The sequence below is a fragment of the Oncorhynchus gorbuscha genome, unplaced genomic scaffold (genome assembly GCF_021184085.1).
Source record: "Oncorhynchus gorbuscha isolate QuinsamMale2020 ecotype Even-year unplaced genomic scaffold, OgorEven_v1.0 Un_scaffold_835, whole genome shotgun sequence".
NCBI classification, from domain to species: domain Eukaryota; kingdom Metazoa; phylum Chordata; class Actinopteri; order Salmoniformes; family Salmonidae; genus Oncorhynchus; species Oncorhynchus gorbuscha.
This window is the reverse complement of record NW_025745831.1, coordinates 148,581-170,000: the sequence shown is the minus strand read 5'-3', so window position 1 is coordinate 170,000 and position 21,420 is coordinate 148,581. Positions and strand designations below refer to the sequence as shown.

Below are 21,420 nucleotides of genomic sequence, written 5' to 3'. Positions count from 1 at the left end.
GTGTGTGTTTGTGGTACCTACTCGCTGTAGTTGTCTGAGGAGTAGATGGTGCTGTGTGGTAGGTGGCGGCCAGCACACAAATCTGGAAGACACTCTGTGTGGAGCAGCGACCAGGAACGACCGTGATTGGTGGAAAATTCCAGATTCACACTAACAAAGCGATAGAAAAATCTTATCTACACTTCAAAATTATGCAAATATAAATTTAAAAACAAGACAAAAAAGTTTGAAACTTTGCACCCATGGTAATGGACACCTCAATATTGTATCATATCATATTGTAGCGAGGTTCGATCTCTTGACGGATCGGCTAAGGTACTGGCTTGGACCCAGGTTTGAGTCCCGGTCGTATCATATCCTACCTGTTGGCAGGCTGGTAGGACCCACAGCCCAGGTTGATGGAGAACTGTGTTACATGGGTATGTGTGCCAGGAAGGACAGGCAGCAGCTGCATGAAGTCTACTGCCCAGACGTGACGGTTGGCACCGCCATGTGCCCGCTGCTCCAGGCAGAACTGGGTGATGGGGGTCTGGAGGTCTGTGGACAGGGCTACTGACACTACTGACGGAGTCTGGTGGAGAGGGGGGAGGGTGAGGAAGGGAGGGGTGAGTTGAGGGAGAGAGGGAGGGGAGAGGAGATGAAGCACAGTTGAGGAATTAAAAATGGTTCGAGCTGGGCGGAGAAACATATTTTCCATTTAGCTAGCTAAACATGAAAAATAAAGTTTGAATTTGCTCAGTTCATAGAGCAGCCTAGTGTAGGAGATGGAGCAGGTCTATGTCATGTGTGTAGTCTCACCCTATAAGAGTAGTATGGCAGGGTATCCAACAGCACAAGGTCTCGTCTCCCCTCTGACCTACCAAACAAGATGACATCATTCTCATGGGACTCTCCTGGGTCACACTCCCCACCACCTGCAGGGAAACACACAGACAAGCATGCTTTCCTTGTCAGGAAAATATTTGGCTGCAAGCATAAAAAGACTGACAGCTTAGCTAACAGAGAATAGGCCTCTTTCTCAATGTTTTTAATATTTTTTCCGCTCCTTGTCCCTCCCCTTCATCTGCACTGATTGGAAAAGACTTGACAGGTGAGAACAATAAAGTGGAAGCTCAACAGATCAGTACAAAGAAGGCAAGGAGAGGCCAGGTATTTACATAATTGAGAAAGAGTCTGTGTCAGTGGTAGGTGGTTCTTACCCATGGTGAAGTAGAACCGAAGGTTTCCGAAGGAGGTGGTATCCAGGTAGGGAGTACACATCTTCCTCTCTCCATCCCTCTCAAACACCAGGGCCATGCCTGACTCTATCTCCCCACAATGGGTCCCATACACAGCCCCCTCGATGTCCCAGCTACACACAGAGACAGAGAAGGGATAAACACCAGGGCCATGCCTGATTCTATCTCCCTACCCTGGGTCCCATTCACTTCCCCCTCAATATCCCAGCTACACACAGAGAGAGAGAAGGGTTACATTGGAATAGCAATCCTGTCTCAGCAGTTTCTGTCGCTCCTTCTCAGTACTGATGACATTTCCATGTGTGTGTGACAGATGGAGTATGGGCAGGGAGGTGACACGGGTTCCAATCCTCAGCAGGATCTGCTTGAGCCACGCATGACGCATGAGAGATGACACACGTACGACAAAAGACAGGTTTCAACTGAAATAGACAGGTCCTCTGAACTCAAATACATGACATTCTCGACACAATGATGGGAATGAGATAAGCCTGGTGAGTGACAGATATTCAGTTTCCAAGACCCAGGTTAAGGCCAGAATCCACATCCAGCACATCCATGATGATGATGATGAAAGAACGCTTTGATATGTGAAAGGATATAGCAAGGGAGAGAGATGAGCTGTGTTCGAATACTCATACTAACCACACTATTTGTTATGTAAATTGAGTATATAGTATGCTTATTGGTCATAGTATGGATATAGTTAGTATGCCACACATTTTCCGTGCTTTTAGGGCCGTAAATGCAATTCCTCAGAAAACGGGCGTGGCTTTATAACTTTTCAGATTTGAAGAAAATGAAAGAAAATATGCAGCAGAAATCCGACGAGAGTGGATACAAATTCATTTCTTTAACTAATTATGACAAATGTTGAGAATATTTTGATTTTTTTTATAAATTAATACTTTTTCAAAGAAGTCCCATGTTGTGTTGGCTGACAATTTGTTAGCTACGCTATCCTTACGAACCGCATAGCATTAGAACAGTATGTACCTGTATGTTAGCTAGTTACAATGACGGCCTACCAAATAAGAATTTGTTGTTAACTGACTTGGCTTGTTAAGTAAAGGTTAAATAAAAAAACATTTAAAACATTTACCTAACGTTAGTTTCCTACTAATGCATCGAACTTGCCAGGCAGTATATTAACTATCTGCTATCTAACTAACTACCCAACATTTATTGGCTTGATTATTTACATCCCTACTGTCATGTTCGTCGTAAAGAGGAAACCAAGGCGCAGCATGATGAGAATACAAGAGAATTCCTCTTTATTAAAGGAAGAACACGAAGAACACTTAAACAAACTAACAACAAAACGAACGTGACGCTATATAACACGAGTGCTGAAACAGGCAACTATACATAGACAATAACCCACAAAATACCCAAGGAATATGGCTACCTAAATATGGTCCCCAATCAGAGACAACGATAAACAGCTGCCTCTGATTGAGAACCAATCTAGGCAACCATAGACATAAAAACACCTAGACTAGAAACAACCCCATAAACAAAACAAAAACCCTATATATATACGAAAACACATATATCACCCTCGTCACACCCTGACCTAACCAAAATAATAAAGAAAACAAGGAATACTAAGGTCAGTTCGTGACAACTACATTCTTAGCTCAGTGGTATAGTCGATCAATTCAATGGATTTCTACTCTGATTTCAGAGAACTCTTGCGCAGAATAACTGATGAACTTCTGAACGCACAACACCCGTTGAATATGGCTGGAGTCAGTAAACGTCTGCAAAAAAAGCAAATTTAAATTGTTGCCAAGCAGCACAGTTACAGTCACCAACGCTCTGGATAACATGAAAACAGCCTAAGCAACTGTGCTAGGGCAAGTAAAATGGTCAGAGTGAGCAGTTCTCTCATTTGTTTCTGGAAGTAGCTAGCCAACGTTAGCTTGGTTGCTTGACTGCCATTGAACGCCCGGATCAACCCTACTCCTCGGCCAGAGCGTCCAGTGTGCGCTCTGAACACTCAGAGAGCGAAACGCTCTGAATTTATGATTGGACAATCTTTCAAAGCTCTGGATTTACGAACGCCCAGCACGTAATCTGGCACTCCATATTAAATTTACGAACACACCCAAAATCATATATTTTTTTAACTAGGAATATGTTGAACTAACAAGCAAGCAAAAGGTTGCCTAGCAACAGCATCAACTTCTAGACAGGCCAAGCTCTAGTACGCTCAACTAAAACGATACTGTTCGTTTCAAGTATACTAATATGAACTAATATTATTTACTGTATTAAGTCTACAGTATGTTAGTATTGGTATTCGCACACAGCTATGGAGACAGATAGATGGAGATGATGATGACATCATTATGTCTCACTTGGTGGGCAGACTCTCAAAGTCCTCCTCCCAATAGCTCCGACCCTCCTCTCGGTGGAGGTCAATGTCTCTGGTGGAGGCGAAAGTGTGGCCCACCCCCTCCTCGTTGTTGCCATGGAAATACAGGGTGTTGCCCTCTGACTGACAGGCACGCTGGGAAAGAAGGAAGTGAAATGACAATGTCGAATATCATCAATACAGATGACAATACAGTATGGCAATAACGTATTACTTTACTGTAGGTCTTGTACATGATGAAGTGTTACACTGACCACGACCTGACCGGTAAAACCTCCTGGTCCTAGTAAGTAAGCAACAGTATTTTGGTGACGGCAACTTGATTACCTTGATTACCTTACCTCGTCTAAAAAGATGGTTTGCAAACTGCCATTAAACAGTTGAAGAAGAAGAGGAAGAAAAATAGGAAGAAGAACATGGTACCTTGACGGTAGCCCCAGGGAAGAAAAGCCAGTTGGCCGTGTCTGGGGGGTCCAGATTATCCTCCAGTAGGGGAGGTATGTAAGCAGCGTTGACCAGGAGTACGTTGTCCAGGCCCCAGCACGACTCGTAGCCTTCGGGTCCCTGGGGGGCCTCCTGGGACCAGCGTAAACGCACCCCATCTCCCCTGGAGTGCACTGACAGGGGCAGGAGATGGACTACTGTACTGCTGTTAATTGGAGCTCTGTGGAGAGGATATATGATATATATAAGCTCCGAATCAGTCTGTTTCTTGTGTGTGTGTATTGTGTGTGTGTGTAGAGTGGTGTAAGGGATGGTGCGCATGTGTTGGGGAGAGAGAGTATGTGTGAGTGTATCTGTGTTTGTGTGCGTGGGCGGGGGTGGGGGGGTCCGTGTTTACAATAAAGCAGAACATGCAATTAACATGCTGCTGAGAAAAAATGACGAAACATTATCATCAAAAATAAGAGAGGGAGAGGAAGCGAGAGATAGAGAGACAGAGGGTGAGAGAGAGAGAGAGAGTTAAATTGGGGGAGAGAGTGTTTCTAAACAACTAGAGAAGAAAATATTACAAGAAGAGGAAAGGAATGACAAATTGAGAGGGGGAGGTGTGAAAGAGAGAAAAAAGAGAAGAAGACATGGTGTTTATGACAGATGGATGTCTGTGTGAGGAGGGAAGGAAGCAGGAAGAGGAGAGAGAGAGAGAAAGGAAGGGAGGGAGAGAGGAAGGGAGGGGATGTCTGTGTGAATAGGGAAGGGTTGAGGGAGAGAGAGATGAAAGAGAGAGAGAGAGAGATGAGAGAGAGAGAGAGAGAGAGAGAGAGAGAGAGAGAGAGAGAGAGAGAGAGAGAGAGAGAGAGAGAGAGAGAGAGAGAGAGAGAGACCTGATCTTCTCCAGGGTGATCCAGTCATTGGAGCCGTTGTTCTTGTTCAGACTGAACGCCACGATGATGCTGGGGTCGGAGTAACTGAACCTACATGTGCCTGAACCTAGAAAGAGAAACACACACACACACACACACACACACACACACACACACACACACACACACACACACACACACACACACACACACACACACACACACACACACACACACACACACACACACACACACACACACACACACACACACACACACACACACACACAGAGGGAAAATAGTTACATAGTGATACTTCATGAGTGGACAGCTCTGTGTATTAACGCCATGCTAAGGCTGTGTCCCAAATGACACCTTACTCTATAATGCACTACTTTTGACCTGAGTGCTATATAGGTCCTGCTCAAAAGTAGTGCACTGCATAGAAAACAGGGTGCCATTTGTGAAGCAGCCTACGCCCCAGAGAGGGGAAGTGCACATATAGAATGTAAAAGTCAGCTGTTTCTGCATTAATTCAAATTCCTCAAAATGAGAATGGCAATGGTCTACTGGTGCCCTGAGAGGCCTGTGAGCATCTTCAATAAAGCCATTCCTTCCTTCCTTCCTCTCTCCCCCTCTCCCTCCCTCCCTTCCTCTATCCCCTCACTCCCTCCTCCCGTCTCTTTCCCCACCCTTCCTCTATCCCCTCACTCCTTCCTCCCCTCCCTTCCTCTTTCCTTCCCTCCCCAGCCATGTAGAAATTATACTTTAAATGGTGTTAAATAGAAATGATCTGCTTAGCAGTTGGTGCCCAGGGAGGCGGACAGGCTGATGGAGAGAGGAAACAAGAGAAGCGGAGAGGAGGGGAGAGGGAGTGGTACTGCTGATGCATGCTATAAAGGAGCTTCGGCCCTACTTTACTAAGGGGAGCATGGAGAAGGGAGGGATGAAGGGATAGAGGTGCTAGAGTGCACCCCTCTCAGGGCATTGGGGAGGGAGGAAAGAGGGGCTAAGATGTCACAGGTCAGAGGTCACTAATGGTCCCAATATCTTCCCCCTCCCCCAACCTCCATAGGGACTAACCTCGGACCTACACAGCACTGTATGTTTCTTTCATATTTATGAGTACATACAGGGCCATGCAGACTGACTGGCTGACCGGTAGAGAGAGTAAGAGAGAGAAAACGAAAGAGAGAGGGGGATCGCTGCAGCCTGTTCTCCTGCTCTCCTGTGGGACTGTCACAGATGCGTGTAATGGACATGAAAAATATGAAGTGTCTAAAAACTCCATCTGCCTGACACGGGCTGTTGGGTGGCAGTCCAGGTCTCACTAAACCGAATTTACAATGATAGGAGAAATAAAGAGAGAGAGAGGAGAAACAAGGAGAGAGAGAGAGAGAGAGAGAGAGAGAGAGAGAGAGAGAGAGAGAGAGAGAGAGAGAGAGAGAGAGAGAGAGAGAGAGAGAGAGAGAGAGAGAGAGGAAAGCAGAGAGGAAAAAAAACAAAAGCACTCAGTGTGTTGGCTAAAGATTTCATAAATGTTCATTACATAGAGTGTTACCACAGGAGAATGTCAGGCCATATGTCTGTGAGCTGAAGCAGAAGTGCAGCTGGGTCAGGCAGCAAGACAATGATCCAAAACACACAATCAAGTCTACATGATAATGGCTAAAAAGAAACAAATTAGTCCAGACCTATTCCCAATTGAGATGTTGTGGCAGGACTTGAAACGAGCAGTTCATGCTTGAAAATCCCCAAATGTCGCTGAGTTACAGCGACGTAAGAGAGAGATCAACAACTACCGAAAGTGTTTGGTTGGAGTCATTGCAGCTAAAAGGTGGCACAATCAGTTATTAAGTGTAAGGGGGCAATTACTTTTTCACACAGGGGCATTTGGTGTTGTGTAACCCTGTCTATAAAATAAATGCAATAAGTATTTTGTATTTTATTGCAAAAACGGCAGCTACTCTATATGGAGTCCACACAAAACATGAAACATGGCATAATACAGAACATTAATAGACAACAGCTCAAGGACACAACTACATATTTTTTTTCTTCAAACGGCTCACGTAGCCTACTGTAGTAAAATGCCAAATGGATCTACCTCCTGGTCCTCTTCCCCTGTCTTACCCACCAAGGGTAGAGACAGAGATGACCTCGCCTACTGAAATACCGGATTGGGCAAAGCCACCAGAAGACGACTCAAGCCAACCAACTATTGAACCTGACTGGTGTCAGGAAGAATCACCCTCTGCCTCAAGTGACACCTCTGAATGGGAACAGCTGATAGCTCATTGCTGATAGAGTAAGGGCACTGTCATAACCAGAGGCCCATATATGCACTTTAAGAAAAGTATTTCCTGTTGTAAGATATGTCATCACCCTCTCTGCTCTGAGGGAATGGGAGGAGCAGCGGATCGGGTGCAGAGAATCAAAAGGTATATAAAGAGACATTTGCCATTACTTTGGCGCTGACTTCTTGAATTCTGAATTCATTTAGACAACCATTTGACTTCGGGTAATTGCCACCTGACTCAAATTACTTAAAGATTCTAACTTGTTGGATCTGAGAAGGGTCTCTCCGATATACCATTTAACTATTGAACAGCTGTTCTCTCGCCTGTGGCCTTGGTGCTTGTATACTGATGCAAATTATATCCAGAGCCAGTCTTTGAAACTGCAACTCTCGGTTGAGCTCAGTACCTCGCCCTAGTTGCATGGCACGGACGCTGCAGTAGTTCAACGGGACTGAGAGTCACTCTAGTCCTTAAGTTGATCTCCTGTTAATACCTACGGTTATCTGAATTGACCCTGTCGCCCGCGGCCTTAGTGCTTGTATACTGATGCAAATTACTCCCAGAGACAGTCTTTGAAACTGCAACTCTCGGTTGAGCTCAGTACCTCACCCTAGTTGTGTGGCACAGACTCTTCCATATTCCAGTGGGTCAGGGAATCACCAGCGGGTTCTCTCATCCAGTCCAAACTTGAATCTCTCAATTTAGTAAACCGCCGACTTCAAGTCAACTTCTCAGCCAGTAGAGGGGAGTCGCTACTAACTAAATTCTAAAAGAACTCTGACCAATTGAAACTCTGCTCCTGATCTTGTGGGTCTCCTCGTCATCTCTCAAAGGTAATTAAAGAACTATTATAAGCATTTAATATAGAGATAAGTGTTATCATTGTACCAGGCATTTTATAGAGCATTAAGGCATTTGCATGTTTTTGATTAACGCTGTGTGTGACCGAGTAACAAATGGTGTATTTTGAAGTGTGTTTGATTGTAAAAGAAAAAAAATAAACGGTAGTCTTATTTTGTCTCGATTCAAAGGTTCTCTCAAAGACAGTTAACGGCACGGGAGATAACAACTCTGACACTCCCCACTACCGGGACACTGGAAATGGGGATCAATGCTCTATGACAGAATGAGTTACCATTAAAAGACAAGGAGGAAGGTGTGTCCAGTAGTGATTCATTTAATTGTCTTATCGATCTATCTAAGTTTTATTTTCCAAGCGATACATAGCCGACGGGCAGAGTAGTGAGACTAAGTTGACTAAAGGTCTTCACACTTTAAACTAGATACATCACAGAGGGGAAACAGTCAACCACAGGGAAATCATATAGAGACTGGTAGGACTAGTGCTTAATAATAACTCAAGGACCAATTAGTGGTGAAACAAAGAGTCTAGAGGATAAAGGTGGGGTTCACACATCCCAGCTAGAGCTAGACCGTTGAGAGTGACAAGGCAAAAGACCTCTCTACGCGGACAGTGCTTCGATATAGAGAGGCAGGGCTACGCGAGCGGTCCTGGTTATACCGAGATAACCTGAAGTATCAATAGTGCCCTGTCCAATCCAGGGAACGGGACGCTAACCACCTCTAGCACCCCGCTGCCGGCCAAGGGGCGGGGCTGAAGGTTTCGTATCGCGACACTACATATCATTACAGACACACAAACTATCTAGGTCAAATAGGGGAGAGGTGTTGTGCCTTGAGGTGTTGCTTTATATTTTTTGAAACCAGGTTTGCTGTTCACTTGAGCAATATACAAAATGCAATACGGGCTCTGTATAATACTGTACGATTTTACTGTATGGATTAGGGGACTCTTTCCTTGCTGCACTCGACTACACTACTGGACAATAATGAAGCTAAGGTAACGTAAAACTTGAGCCTCCATTTAATACCTGCAGTTGAGATAATGTGACACAGGAAGGAAACCTGGGATACGTGGAACTCACACTTCTCTATCTTGACATATAGTTGACTCTGCAGGAGGCATCCCAGGACTTGGCGAATGTGCAGTATGTGTTCCGGAAAGGTCTTGGGGAAGATCAAGATGTCGTCGAGGTAAACTAAGATTCAACATATCCCTCAGGGTGTTGTTGAACAATGCTTGAAAGACTGTCGGTGAGTTCAATAATCTGAAGGTCATGACTAAATACTCATAGTAGCCACTTGGGTTGTTAAAGGCAGTCTTCCACTCATCTCCCTCCCCGATTCTCACCAGATTGTAAGCGTTGCGGAGGTCCAGTTTGGTGAAGAATTGGGCCGCTTGGAACAACTCCAGGGGTAGGGGGTAATGATTATTGATCGCAATCTGGTTCAGCCCTCTGTAATCGATGCAGGGACGCAGGCCTCCACCCTTCAGACACTGAAGACATAGATGTCGATTAAGGCAGCCCCCTGCATCTCTCTGATTCAGATTCAGAGGCGCTGGGTAGGAGTTCTATGGCACAGTCGTAAGGATGATGAGGGGGAAGGGTGACGGCCTGCCTCTTACTGAAGGCCTGCTGGAGATCGAAGTATTCGGGAGGGAGAGCGAAAAAGTCTTAGTCTTCAAGGGATGCAGGAGGACACGGCTAGGCTCTTGGTGGGGGTCTTAGACATTTAGTCTGGCAGGCCTTAGTCCAGTCTAGTAGGTGTCCCATGGACCAGGAAACTAGTGGGTTACGCAGCGCTAGCCAGGGGAACCCTAGGTAAGGGGCTTTCCGGGAGCACTGATCAACAGAATACAAAGAGTCTCAGAGTGGTTCACCCCAACCTGCATTAGAACGGGCTTGGTCTGATATTCCACCTGACCGGAGCCAAAGGGGCGTCCATCGACGGCTTGAATCTGCAGAAGAATGGGACAGTTTACGCAGGGGATTTGTAATTCTCTGATGAAGTCTTCATCAATAAAATTACCAGTGGCCCCGGGGTCCACAAAGGCTTGAATCTGGATCTCACGGTTGTCCCAGTGGAGGGTTGCGGGTAGTAACAGATGGTGATTGGATAGCCGGGAGGTAACTGCACAGCTTGTCAGGGTTGCCCCCTGTCCTTGCGAGCCCAGCTCTGGGCAGGTAGCACGGAGATGGCCAAGACCTCTGCAGTAGAGGCTGCAGCGTTCGAGCATGCACCAGTCACGCTCCTGTGGGATCCTCAATGCTGGATTTGGGGGGACTGGGGTGATCAGGAAACCTAGATACTGGGATGGTGTCAAAAAAGCGCTGTCTCACGCGTTCTCGGAGGAGGTTGTCGATCCTGATTGCCAGCGTTATCAGAGACTCGAGGTCCTCTCCCAGTTCCCGAGAAACTAATTCATTCTTGATGAAGTTAGACAACCCCTGGTGGAAAGCAGTGACCAGTGCCTCCGTATTCCAGCCACTCTCGGCGGCGAGGATGCGGAACTCAATGGTGAAGTCAGCCACTGGTCTGGCCCCTTGGCAGATGTTCAACAGTCGGCTGACCGCTTCTCGTCGCAGCTTGGCAGTGAAGGCTAGCTGCAGGGTGGTGGCTGCTGTTCCCACACCGCTGTTGCCCAAGCCCGTGCCTTGCCTGAGAGTAGAGAGATTATGTAGGCAATCATTGCCCGATCGGTGTGGAACAAGGAGGACTGTAGCTCGAGCACCAGAGAGCATTGGATTAGCTCCTCCTGGGCAGGAGTTGGACTGTTGTTGGAGGGTCTCTGATATTTGGGAGAGTTGTTCTTGCTGCCACCCAATTAGTGCTACTTGTTGGGTTTTAAGCATTCTGGATCTGGATGATCTCTTCTGGGTCCATGTTGAGGCAGAAGCTTGCTGTGATATGGTGAGGTTGGACACAGGTGCAGAGAAGAGACCAGACGAGGAATCAGTGGTTAATGTGGAAGGACCACTAGAGGGCAGGCTGGGCTCATGGATAGTAGCCCAACAAAGCATGGGAGACAAGGTAACCAGAGTCAATTAAGCACAGCTGACGGTACTAATGAGATACTCTCCTTCCCCTATAAAAGAGAGAATGGAACCAGCAGAGAGAGGGGGAAACTATCTCTGGAAGATGGCCACCGAGAGAGAGAAGCTGTGCTGAAAGAACCACGAAGACGGTGACAAACCCATGATTTATGTTTGTTGTAGTTTAAAGATTATCCTATTGTGTTCTTGTTTCATCTGGAGAAGAAGATGTGTGTTTTTTCCTTGGAAGATTTTTCATTGATTATGTTAATGTTTTTGTTGACAAAACACCCTCAATAGAGAACCGTGTTCAATCAGAAAAACCTACTCCTGACTCGTTTATTCCACCTTCCCGCTTTAGAGTGACGCCTAATTACTTGGTACGCTCACATTGGTGGAGGATGCAGGTATTAGGTGGACGAGTGACACAAGGATAAGTGAGTAAATTAATATTCTTCCAGAAGACCCGGAGGAACCATTCAAGAACGATGGATAACGCCCAACTACAACAATTGATCACGGCACAGCAGACAACCATAGAACTCCTGCAACAACAGCTGAGTCGACGAGAAGAACCTAGAGTTAGGCCAAGAGCGGCTGCTCACGCCATCTTACCTCGTCTCTCCAAAGAGGATGATATTGAGGCCTTCCTCATGACCTTCGAAAGGACGGCCACCTTGGAAGAGTGGCCGCCCACAGAATGGGCTAGCGCATTAGCTCCTCTTTTGACCGGGGTAGCTCAGGAAGCCTATTTTGACCTGGATTCCCGCGAGGCTGCGGACTATGGGCGACTAAAAACCGAGATCCTGTCCCGGTACCAGCTGACTGCCAGAGATAGGGCTGTAAAGTTCCATCAATGGACCTATACAGCTGATCAACCCGTCCATGCCCAGATCTTCGCCTTCATACGACTGACGAAACAGTGGCTAGAACCTGGAAAAGGAGTAGGACATGTGATAAAGACTCTCGTAGTGGACAAGATATTGAGAGAATTACCCAGTGACTTAAAAAGGGTTGTGGGGCAAGCCAACCCGTTGTCAGCCGACGACATAGCCCAGGCGGTGGAAACGTATCGGTCTACAGGGGAGCTGTTAAAAAGTGACAAGGAGGAACGGAAGGAGTCTTCCAATCCCGTACCACGACTCACCCCGGCGCGCCCGCCACCGAAACGTCCAAGCCCCAACCGGAGGTGGGAGAAGTCAGCCACCACACAGCCGGGTCGGTGTTATAAGTGTCAGTCTCCCAACCATTATGCCCCACAATGTCCTAGCAAGGATGAGCCCATGGTCACGGAGTCGTCACTGCCTACCCCCACACATCCCGTTTTGAGGGGGCAGGATCAACACTGTTGGTTAGCAGAGATAGCCCCAGCCTCAGAGATTCCGGTGCGAGTTGAAGGACAAGATGTGGTAGCTATTCTCGACTCGGGAAGTATGGTTACGTTAGTAGAGGAGCGGATGGTGACCTCCGCAACACTGCTACCAGACAAAGTAGCCGTATCCTGTATCCATGGAGACACCCACTATTACCCCACTGTGAATCTGCCTATTCTCACTCCAAAAGGAAGGTGTACAGTCAGGGCAGGGAAAGTGCCCCAGCTGAAGGTGCCATTATTGATCGGGAGAGACTGTCCCCTATATAAGGAGCTTCGGCAGATGACGTTATGCACGGGAAGAAGGGGGACAGGAAAGAAGAGAATCTCCAAGCCCGAGGTAGTAGTACTACAAGGAGACGTAGCCGCGTCCTCGTCCTCTACTGCAGAGGAAGAAATAGCGACCCAACGTTTACGACAGATATTCCAGGAAACCACCGATGAAGACACCTGTGAAGGGTTATACACAACGCAGGAAGGAAGGAGCAACCAGGCACTAAGGGATATATTTGAAGCTCCATCCGAGGAGGGAACCTGGAAGGGATTCTCCTCGGTCTCCCCTGATGGGGATGTGGAACAACCTCCACATCCCTCTACTGAGGTTGACCTGCCCCAGGAATTAAAGGGACAGTTCGGCACCTCGCAGCATAGAGACCCAGACCTAAGGGAGGCCATGAGGAAGGTGAAGGTGATCGACGGGAGGAACGTCGACGGATCAGGTGAGCCCCTCTTCCTTACTATGCAATCAGGCGGGGTCTCTTATACTGGGTCGTACGACGAAGGGGGAAAACCAGGAATTACTAATGGTGCCTAGACCATACAGGGATACAGTTCTACAGTTAGCCCATTCCCACGTCCTAGGAGGACACCTGGCACGAGACAAGACTATTGACAGAATCATGCAGAGATTCTATTGGCCCCGTGTCACCAGAGATGTGGCCAGGTATTGTAAGACGTGTGATCAATGTCAATGTACAGCCCCACGGCCACACCTACGTAACCCTTTGATTCCTCTCCCCATCATAGAGACTCCCTTTGAACGCATAGCTATGGACCTCGTAGGACCCCTCCCAAAATCCGCCAGAGGACACGAGTACATCCTAGTGGTTATAGATTATGCTACCAAGTTCCCGGAGGCCATACCCCTGCGTAACATGTCGTCTCAAAGGGAATTGCCAAGGAGTTATTCCTGATGTTCTCTCGTGTGGGCCTTCCCAAGACGATCTTAACCGATCAAGGAACCCCGTTCATGTCCCGGTTGATGAAGGACTTGTGTCGGTTATATCAGGTTCAACAGATACGTACAAGCATATTCCACCCTCAAACAGATGGGTTGTGTGAACGCTTGAACAAAACAATTAAAAGCATGTTGAGAAGAGTGGTGTCCCGAGACGGGAAAAACTGGGACATGCTTCTCCCACACTTAATGTTTGCCCTGTGAGAAGTACCTCAGGCATCCACTGGATTCTCTCCGTTTGAATTGCTCTATGGCAGACCCTGTCGAGGAATCCTCGACTTAGCCAAGGAGACCTGGGAGACCCAACCATGCCCCTTTCGATCCACAATAGAACACGTTACCCTGATGAGAGACCGCCTGTCAGCAGTGTGGCCCATAGTCAAGGAGCATATGGAGAAGGCCCAAAGGACCCAAGGCCGGGCCTATGATAAATCTGCGACCCCCCGTGAGTTCACCGTGGGAGAGAAAGTGATGGTGCTTGTGCCCACGGCCGAACATCGCTTGCTGGCGCAGTGGAGGGGGCCCTACGAGGTAATGAAAAGGGTCTCACCGGTCAATTACCTCATCAAGCAACCTGACAGGAGGAAGAAGGTCCAACTCTATCACATAAACCTGCTGAAGACGTACCATGGACGAGAGGAGGAGGTGGCTTTGATGGCCCTGGAGGGCAAAGAAAAAAAAGAGGCTCTACCACAGATGCGCCGTGGCCAAACTCTCCTACCGGAGCAGTCAAGACAGCTAGACAAGCTGATTATGAACTTTGGTCGAATATTCTCTCCATTCCCAGGACAAACAGATGTCCTGTTCCACCATATCCACACTGAACCCGGCAAGAAAGTGCATATCCGCCGTTACAGGATTCCTGAGGCTCGCCGAGTCATTGCTAAGAAAGAGGTGAGGGAGATGTTGAGGATGGGCGTGATCGAGCCCTCGACGAGCGAGTGGTCCAGTCCCATAGTCCTGGTCCCCAAAGCCGATGGTAGTATGAGACTCTGCAACGACTTTAGGGGCGTGAATGCCATCTCTACATTCGATGCGTACCCCATGCCCTGCGTGGATGAACTCTTGGAGCGCTTAGGAAAGGCCAAGTTCATCACTACCCTGGATTTGACGAAGGGATATTGGCAAGTGCCGGTGGCTCCGGAGGATCGCCCAAAGACTGCCTTCGCCAACCCAGAGGGGCTTTTCCAGTATGTGAGGATGCCCTTCGGACTGCACGGAGCCGCTGCAACCTTCCAACGCCTCATGGATGCCATTCTACGGCCCCATCAAGAGTATGCAGCGGGGTACATAGACGATGTGGTCATCCACAGCGAGGACTGGGATAGTCACCTCCTGCGCTCGTGAGTTTGGAAGTCACAGGGTTGACAGCCAATCCAAGTAAATGCTGCCTGGGCCTGTCCGAAGCGGAATACCTGGGGTATACCGTGGGGAATGGGAAAATACGCCCGCAGGCAGAGAAGACCAGGGCAATTCGTGACTGGCCTCGACCCCGGACCAAGCGAGACGTTCGGGCCTTCTTAGGGATAACAGGATATTATCGCTGTTTTATCCCGGGATATGCAACCATTGCCAACCCCCTCACAAACCTCATCAGGAAAACCTGCCAAACCAGGTAGAGTGGAAAGACGAGGCGGAAGAGGCTTTTCAATTGTTAAAAGATGGCCTGTGTTCTGATCCCGTTCTACAGGCTCCGGACTTCTCACAAGAGTTCATTGTGCAGGTCGACGCCTCGGATACAGGGCTCGGGGCCGTACTAGCTCAGGGTGAAGGTGAAGCAGAGAAGCCGATTCTCTTCATTAGTAGGAAACTCAGCGATCGGGAACAGAGGTATGCGACCGTAGAGAAAGAGGCCTTAGCCATCAAGTGGGCCCTCGATTATCTCCGGTACTACCTACTGGGTCGGAGGTTTGCATTAGTTACTGACCATGCGCCCCTCACGTGGATGGCTGGTAAGAGAAACAATAACAACAGAATAGCCAGATGGTTTTTGTCTTTACAACCGTTCTCTTTCCATGTCATCCACAGGGCCGGATCGAGGAACGGGAATGCAGACGCGCTGTCCCGACGCGACCAAGACGGTGCGTCTGGCGCCCGACCCTCCGGTTCGGTCCTGGGAGGAAGGTATGTGGAAGGACCACTAGAGGGCAGGCTGGGCTCATGGATAGTAGCCCAACAAAGCATGGGAGACAAGGTAACCAGAGTCAATTAAGCACAGCTGACGGTACTAATGAGATACTCTCCTTCCCCTATAAAAGAGAGAATGGAACCAGCAGAGAGAGGGGGAAACTATCTCTGGAAGATGGCCACCGAGAGAGAGAAGCTGTGCTGAAAGAACCACGAAGACGGTGACAAACCCGTGATTTATGTTTGTTGTAGTTTAAAGATTATCCTATTGTGTTCTTGTTGCATCTGGAGAAGAAGATGTGTGTTTTTTCCTTGGAAGATTTTTCATTGATTATGTTAATGTTTTTGTTGACAAAATACCCTCAATAGAGAACCGTGTTCAATCAGAAAAACCTACTCCTGACTTGTTTATTCCACCTTCCCGCTTTAGAGTGACGCCTAATTACTTGGTACGCTCACATTAAGGATATGCATTATACTTTACTTAGAAACACTAACAGAAGGATCACAGTAACACTGGGAAAACAATAAACACTAAGTGTCAAAAACTTAATCAGGAGACAAATACACACGGCACACAATTCAAGCTTCAGCAAAGGACAACATAAAACATACCTATTTTACTCCTTGAGTAGTCTTAACATTTTGTATACTCCCCTTGTCCTAAGGGTTAAAAATTACCCGACTTCACTAAACCCCTTTAAACAAAATCAGCTTAATTTAATTTTAAACCCCAAATCTATATGGCATGAATAATTGACGCTACCCATCCCTTAAGCGGGATAATTTTCATCAGCAACCGCTGAATAGCATAGCGCCAGAGTCAAATAATATTACTAAAAAATATTAATATTCATGAAATCACAAGTGCAATATTGCAAAACACAGTTTAGCCTTTTGTTAGTCCACCTGTCATCTCAGATTTTGAAATTATGCTTTACAGCGAAAGCAATCCAAGCGTTTGTAAAAGTTTATCGATAGCATAACAAAACATTATGTACACTATGCATTAAGTAGCTAGGTCAAGAAAATCAGAAAAGCAATCAAATTATTCAATTACCTTTGATGATCTTCGGATGTTTTCACTCACGAGACTCCCAGTTACACAACAAATTTTCCTTTTGTTCCATAAAGATGATTTTTTATATCCAAATAACGCGACAAACAAACGGAGGTATGTTCAGAAATCCACAGGAAAGAGCGGTCACGACAACGCAGAAAAAAATTCCAAATATTATCCATAATGTCCACAGAAACATGTCAAACGTTTTTTATAATCAAACCTCAGGTTGTTTTTAAAATATAAAATCAATAATATATCAACCGGGAGTGTAGGTTTTTTAATAGGACTGCGAGAAACAATGGCCGCTTTACTCTGTTGCTCAAAACTCACTCAGAGCCCCCACCTATCCACTTACGCAATGTGATCCTTCTGGCTCATTTTTTCAAAATAAAAGCATGTAACTATGTCTAAGGCCTGTTGACACCTTAGGGAAACCATAGAAAAAGGAATCTGGTTGATATACCTTTAAATGGAGGATAGGCATGCATATAGGAACAGAGAGGTCTCCTGACTGGATTTTCCTCAGGTTTTTGCCTGCAATATCAGTTATATTCACAGACAATATGTTGACAGTTTTGGAAAGTTTAGAGTGTTTTCTATCCTAATCTGACAATTATATGCATATTCTAGTTTCTGGGGCTGTGAAATAGGCAGTTTCAAATGGATACGTTTTTTAGCCAAAAACGAAAATACTGCCCCCTTCACGCAAAAGGATAAACAACCTGTCATTCATTCTTTGTGAATATATGGGTTTTTCCTATTCACAATGCGGAAAGAGTGCATTTAATCATCATCATTTTAGTTTAAATTAGTTTCAGTTAGTTCATTAGCTTTGGTTACTGATATGTATATTTTTGAATCATCAGTATACATGAACACAAATGCTTTGTTTAATGCCAGTGACAGGTCATTGGTAAAAATAGAAAATCGTAGAGGGCCTAGAGGGCTACCATGCAGTACACCACACTTTGCATATTTGATTTTAGGGAAGCTTCCATTAAAGAAAACCCTTTGAGATCTATAAGATAGCTCTCAATCCACGTCGTGGCAGAGGTTGAAAAGCCATAACACATACGTTTATTCAACAACAGGTTATGGTCAATGATTTCAATGGCTGCACTGAAATCTAACAGAACAGTTCCAAAAATCATATTATTATCCATCTCTTCAACCAATCATCAGTAATTTATGTCAGTGTAATACATATTGAGTGCCCTTCTCTATATGGATGCTGAAAGTCTGTTGTTCATTTGTTTACAGGGAAATAGCATTGTGTTTGGTCAAAATATTTTTTTCCAATAGTTTGCTAAGAGCTGGCAAAAAGCTTGAAGGTCTGCTGTGAATCAGTAAAGACTGCTTTACCATTCTTGGGTAGCGGAATTACTTTGGCTTACCTCCAGGCCTTTTAATTTATTTTACCTTTGGCCTAAGGACAAATACTTTCCTCTAGGCTCAGATTAAAAGATTTGACAGATAAGAGTGGCTATAGAGTTTGCTACCGTTCTCAGTAGCTTTCCATCTAAGTTGTCAATGCCAGGAGGTTTGTCATTATTGATCGATAACAATCATTTTCCCATCCAGATTTATTAGCCTCTCCTTTTGCCTCAACGCTTTCAAATATACAGTTTTTCAATTCCTCATCAATCCACGTAGCCTTAACAGTGTGGTTTCCAGTCTTGTGGGCACACTCCACCGTGGTCCATCTTCAATTTCTCAGAGATCATTTCCCTCACTTTGTCTTCAGACTCCTTCCAGGTCTCATGTGGAGATTCTGCAATTCTGCCCACAACCATGTTATTCCGCTTTGATTGTCCCTTGAGATTTATCCATCATTGTTGGCATGGATTCATACACAGAACTGATGTCCTCTCTCAATGACTTACAGATTCATGTCATCTTGCCATTCTCCTGTTTCAACTCAATCAGCTGATCCTGGGAGAACTGCAAGCTGTTCTTCTGGTCCTGGAACAATCTGGTCAAGTCGTCCATTTTTTTATTAGCTGAATGCACAAGTATTTGGACAAAACACTTGAAGCTATTATTTTGTTGTTGTAACAACTTTTAGTTAATTTAAAAGATCCTTCACCTGTGATAGAGGACACCACTGTCCTCAACTGAACTCCCGTTGGCTTTGGTCTTGGTCATGGTTTCTAGTAATGTAAGTTATGTTGTTACTCCAGACAGGGCAGGTCACAGGGAATATTTAAAATGTAATACAGCAGTGATCTAGATGGCCACAAACCCGGGAAAATCCGCATTCCCAGCCACAATGGCTAACCGCGTTGCGGCATGCGTTCAAGCCATCAAGAAACACTGCAAGCTTGATAGGCAGCTAGCTAGGACTATGGAATTGTTGTGTCATTTGTTCACTCAGATTCCCTTTTATCTAATATTAGATTTTGGTTGAAGATCTGATAATTCAGTATAAAAAATATGCAAAAATAGAGAAAATCTGAAAGTGGCAAATACTTTTTCATGGCACTGTAAAATTATATGATTGATTGCGTACATTATGTTTTTTACTCACCAAGAGCAAACTGCAGGACAGAGGCTGTGGTGGTGTTGAGAGGTACAGTGGTCTTGAGGAGAGAGGGAACATATATCACAGGTTAGAGGATAAAGGCAGTGGGGCTTTAAGTGTTCTTAATAGCTGGGAAATGGGGCTACATATATCTAATCACAATACAATTCCTAGATGGAGCTAAGGATGCAAGGGCTTTCGTCAGTGTGTGTTTGTGTGTTCTCTGTGTGTGTGCTCTGTGTGTGTGTGTTCTGTGTGGGGAATGCATCATTGTGTGTACGGCTCTTGACTGAACTAGTGCCAGGCAGCTGCATGAAATACTTGGAAGGCTGACAGATACTCTGTAAAAGCTTATTATCAGAGTAAGCAAATAGAATCAAGACACACTAAACACAGCCGTTCGCTGTCTCTCATATGGTGCAACAGGGAAATAGTGGCAGTTAACATGATTATTATCAGATACGTGGAAGCATTCTAGTGTCTTTTTGGTTCTGGTATGATCTGATATGTTGTAGGTTGTAGTATTATGTGGTTGTGTTCATTAATAGTGTGGTTGTGGTTCCCACTGTGGTTGTGAAAAACTAGGTGGTTGAGGTCATAGTGTGGTTGTAATTATGGATAAAGGAGTGGTTGAGTTTGTGGTTGTATTGCGGTCATAGTTACCAGTTCTCTCTCTCTGAAGGGCTCACAGAAGGTGACAGCTCTGCCATGCATCAGAACCCCACACTGCTCTCCTACCTCATAGTTACTACACTCTGACCTGGGGGGAGCAATATAAAGAGATGGATGAAGAGAGTGCATTAGAAGATAATTTATGCAGGTTTAGATATGAATAAAATGCCTTACTGTAGTTTTTGTAACACATTTTTGTCTTCTTCAATTGCACAGTGTGACAAAATGACACAAAAAGTATGCTTTAGTAATCATTTTTGTGACAACTGCTGACAAAAAAGGACTTTATAAAATACATTTGATTGATTGATTGATGAATTGATTGATGTAACCTACCAAATTCTGGGGTCCAGCTCTCCCTGCAGGTTGGAGTCAAAGTCATCACGGAGCACCACATGGTTCCCATGAATCTCAGCTACACACAGAACAAACAAAAACCAAGGTTAGGCGATAGAAAAACATGACAGGGAAGGGTCCAATATTAATAACAAAGTTGTTGATGTTGGTATGACCACAGAAGATTGAGTTGATAGCATATAAACATGCAAGAAAAGAATGCACTCACCAAGACTGGGTCTCAATGGCGATTCCGTAGGTGCTGAAACAGAGAGAAGATGCCTCAGTAACCCTGCAGCTTGTTTCCCTACTCTGACAGAGATTGCCATTGGCCAGAAAGAGACCAGAGATAGTAGAATAGTCCAGTCCTAATGTCCCTCCTGTCTCAGACATTCTCATATGTGCTGGCATGTCACAACTGCTAATATAGTCAGAGTGATCAGAGTGTCATCTGTGATGTGTGCCAGGCCTAACTAGAAGTCCCTCTGTTTTGGACAAGAACCAAGAAGCAGGAGCGAGCATGTTAACACATCACTGAAAAAGAGCCAAACTGAGCAGCGACAAGACAGAATACACTTAAATCAACTTCGAAGCAAAAATAACTTTGTAGTGGCTGAGGCTCCAGTACTTGCTGTTCCAGTGCATGCCCTCCCTGACTGTAGATTGTGGTGCTGGGTCTCCTGTTGGACGTCCAGTACTGATGTTTGTTCCTGATGTTAATGAAGTAATGAAAGTCCGCTTGGACCTGATAAATAGTTCAACACCAATTAACACCCCTCCTTCTCCTGAGGCCCGTGCCTCTTGCCAAGCCAACACATCACAACACTACTGCAAACTCTTCCACGAGTGCTCTGAGAGACAGGCAGATGGAGGAAGAGAATCAAAGGAAGAGAATAGGGTGAGTTTGACTCAGCGAACCAAAATAGAGTATGATGTTATACAGTGCAATGTGAGAGTACCCTGATACATTTCTC

At 45.8% G+C, this 21,420-nt stretch overlaps 1 protein-coding gene across 1 annotated transcript in view; it reads right to left on the bottom strand.

Annotated features, from left to right (window-relative positions):
• LOC124020489 (reelin-like) overlaps positions 1-21,420 on the bottom strand; it is a 266,814-nt gene that overhangs the window by 106,765 nt on the left and 138,629 nt on the right. The window contains exons 5-15 of the mRNA XM_046335735.1: positions 20,676-20,708; positions 20,447-20,525; positions 20,102-20,198; positions 19,445-19,496; positions 4,944-5,049; positions 4,042-4,282; positions 3,602-3,753; positions 1,200-1,351; positions 799-914; positions 363-571; positions 22-150 (exon numbers count right to left, since the gene is read on the bottom strand). Of these exons, the coding sequence (XP_046191691.1) occupies positions 22-150; positions 363-571; positions 799-914; positions 1,200-1,351; positions 3,602-3,753; positions 4,042-4,282; positions 4,944-5,049; positions 19,445-19,496; positions 20,102-20,198; positions 20,447-20,525; positions 20,676-20,708 (1,366 nt within the window). The remainder of the gene's footprint in view (positions 1-21; positions 151-362; positions 572-798; positions 915-1,199; positions 1,352-3,601; positions 3,754-4,041; positions 4,283-4,943; positions 5,050-19,444; positions 19,497-20,101; positions 20,199-20,446; positions 20,526-20,675; positions 20,709-21,420) is intronic.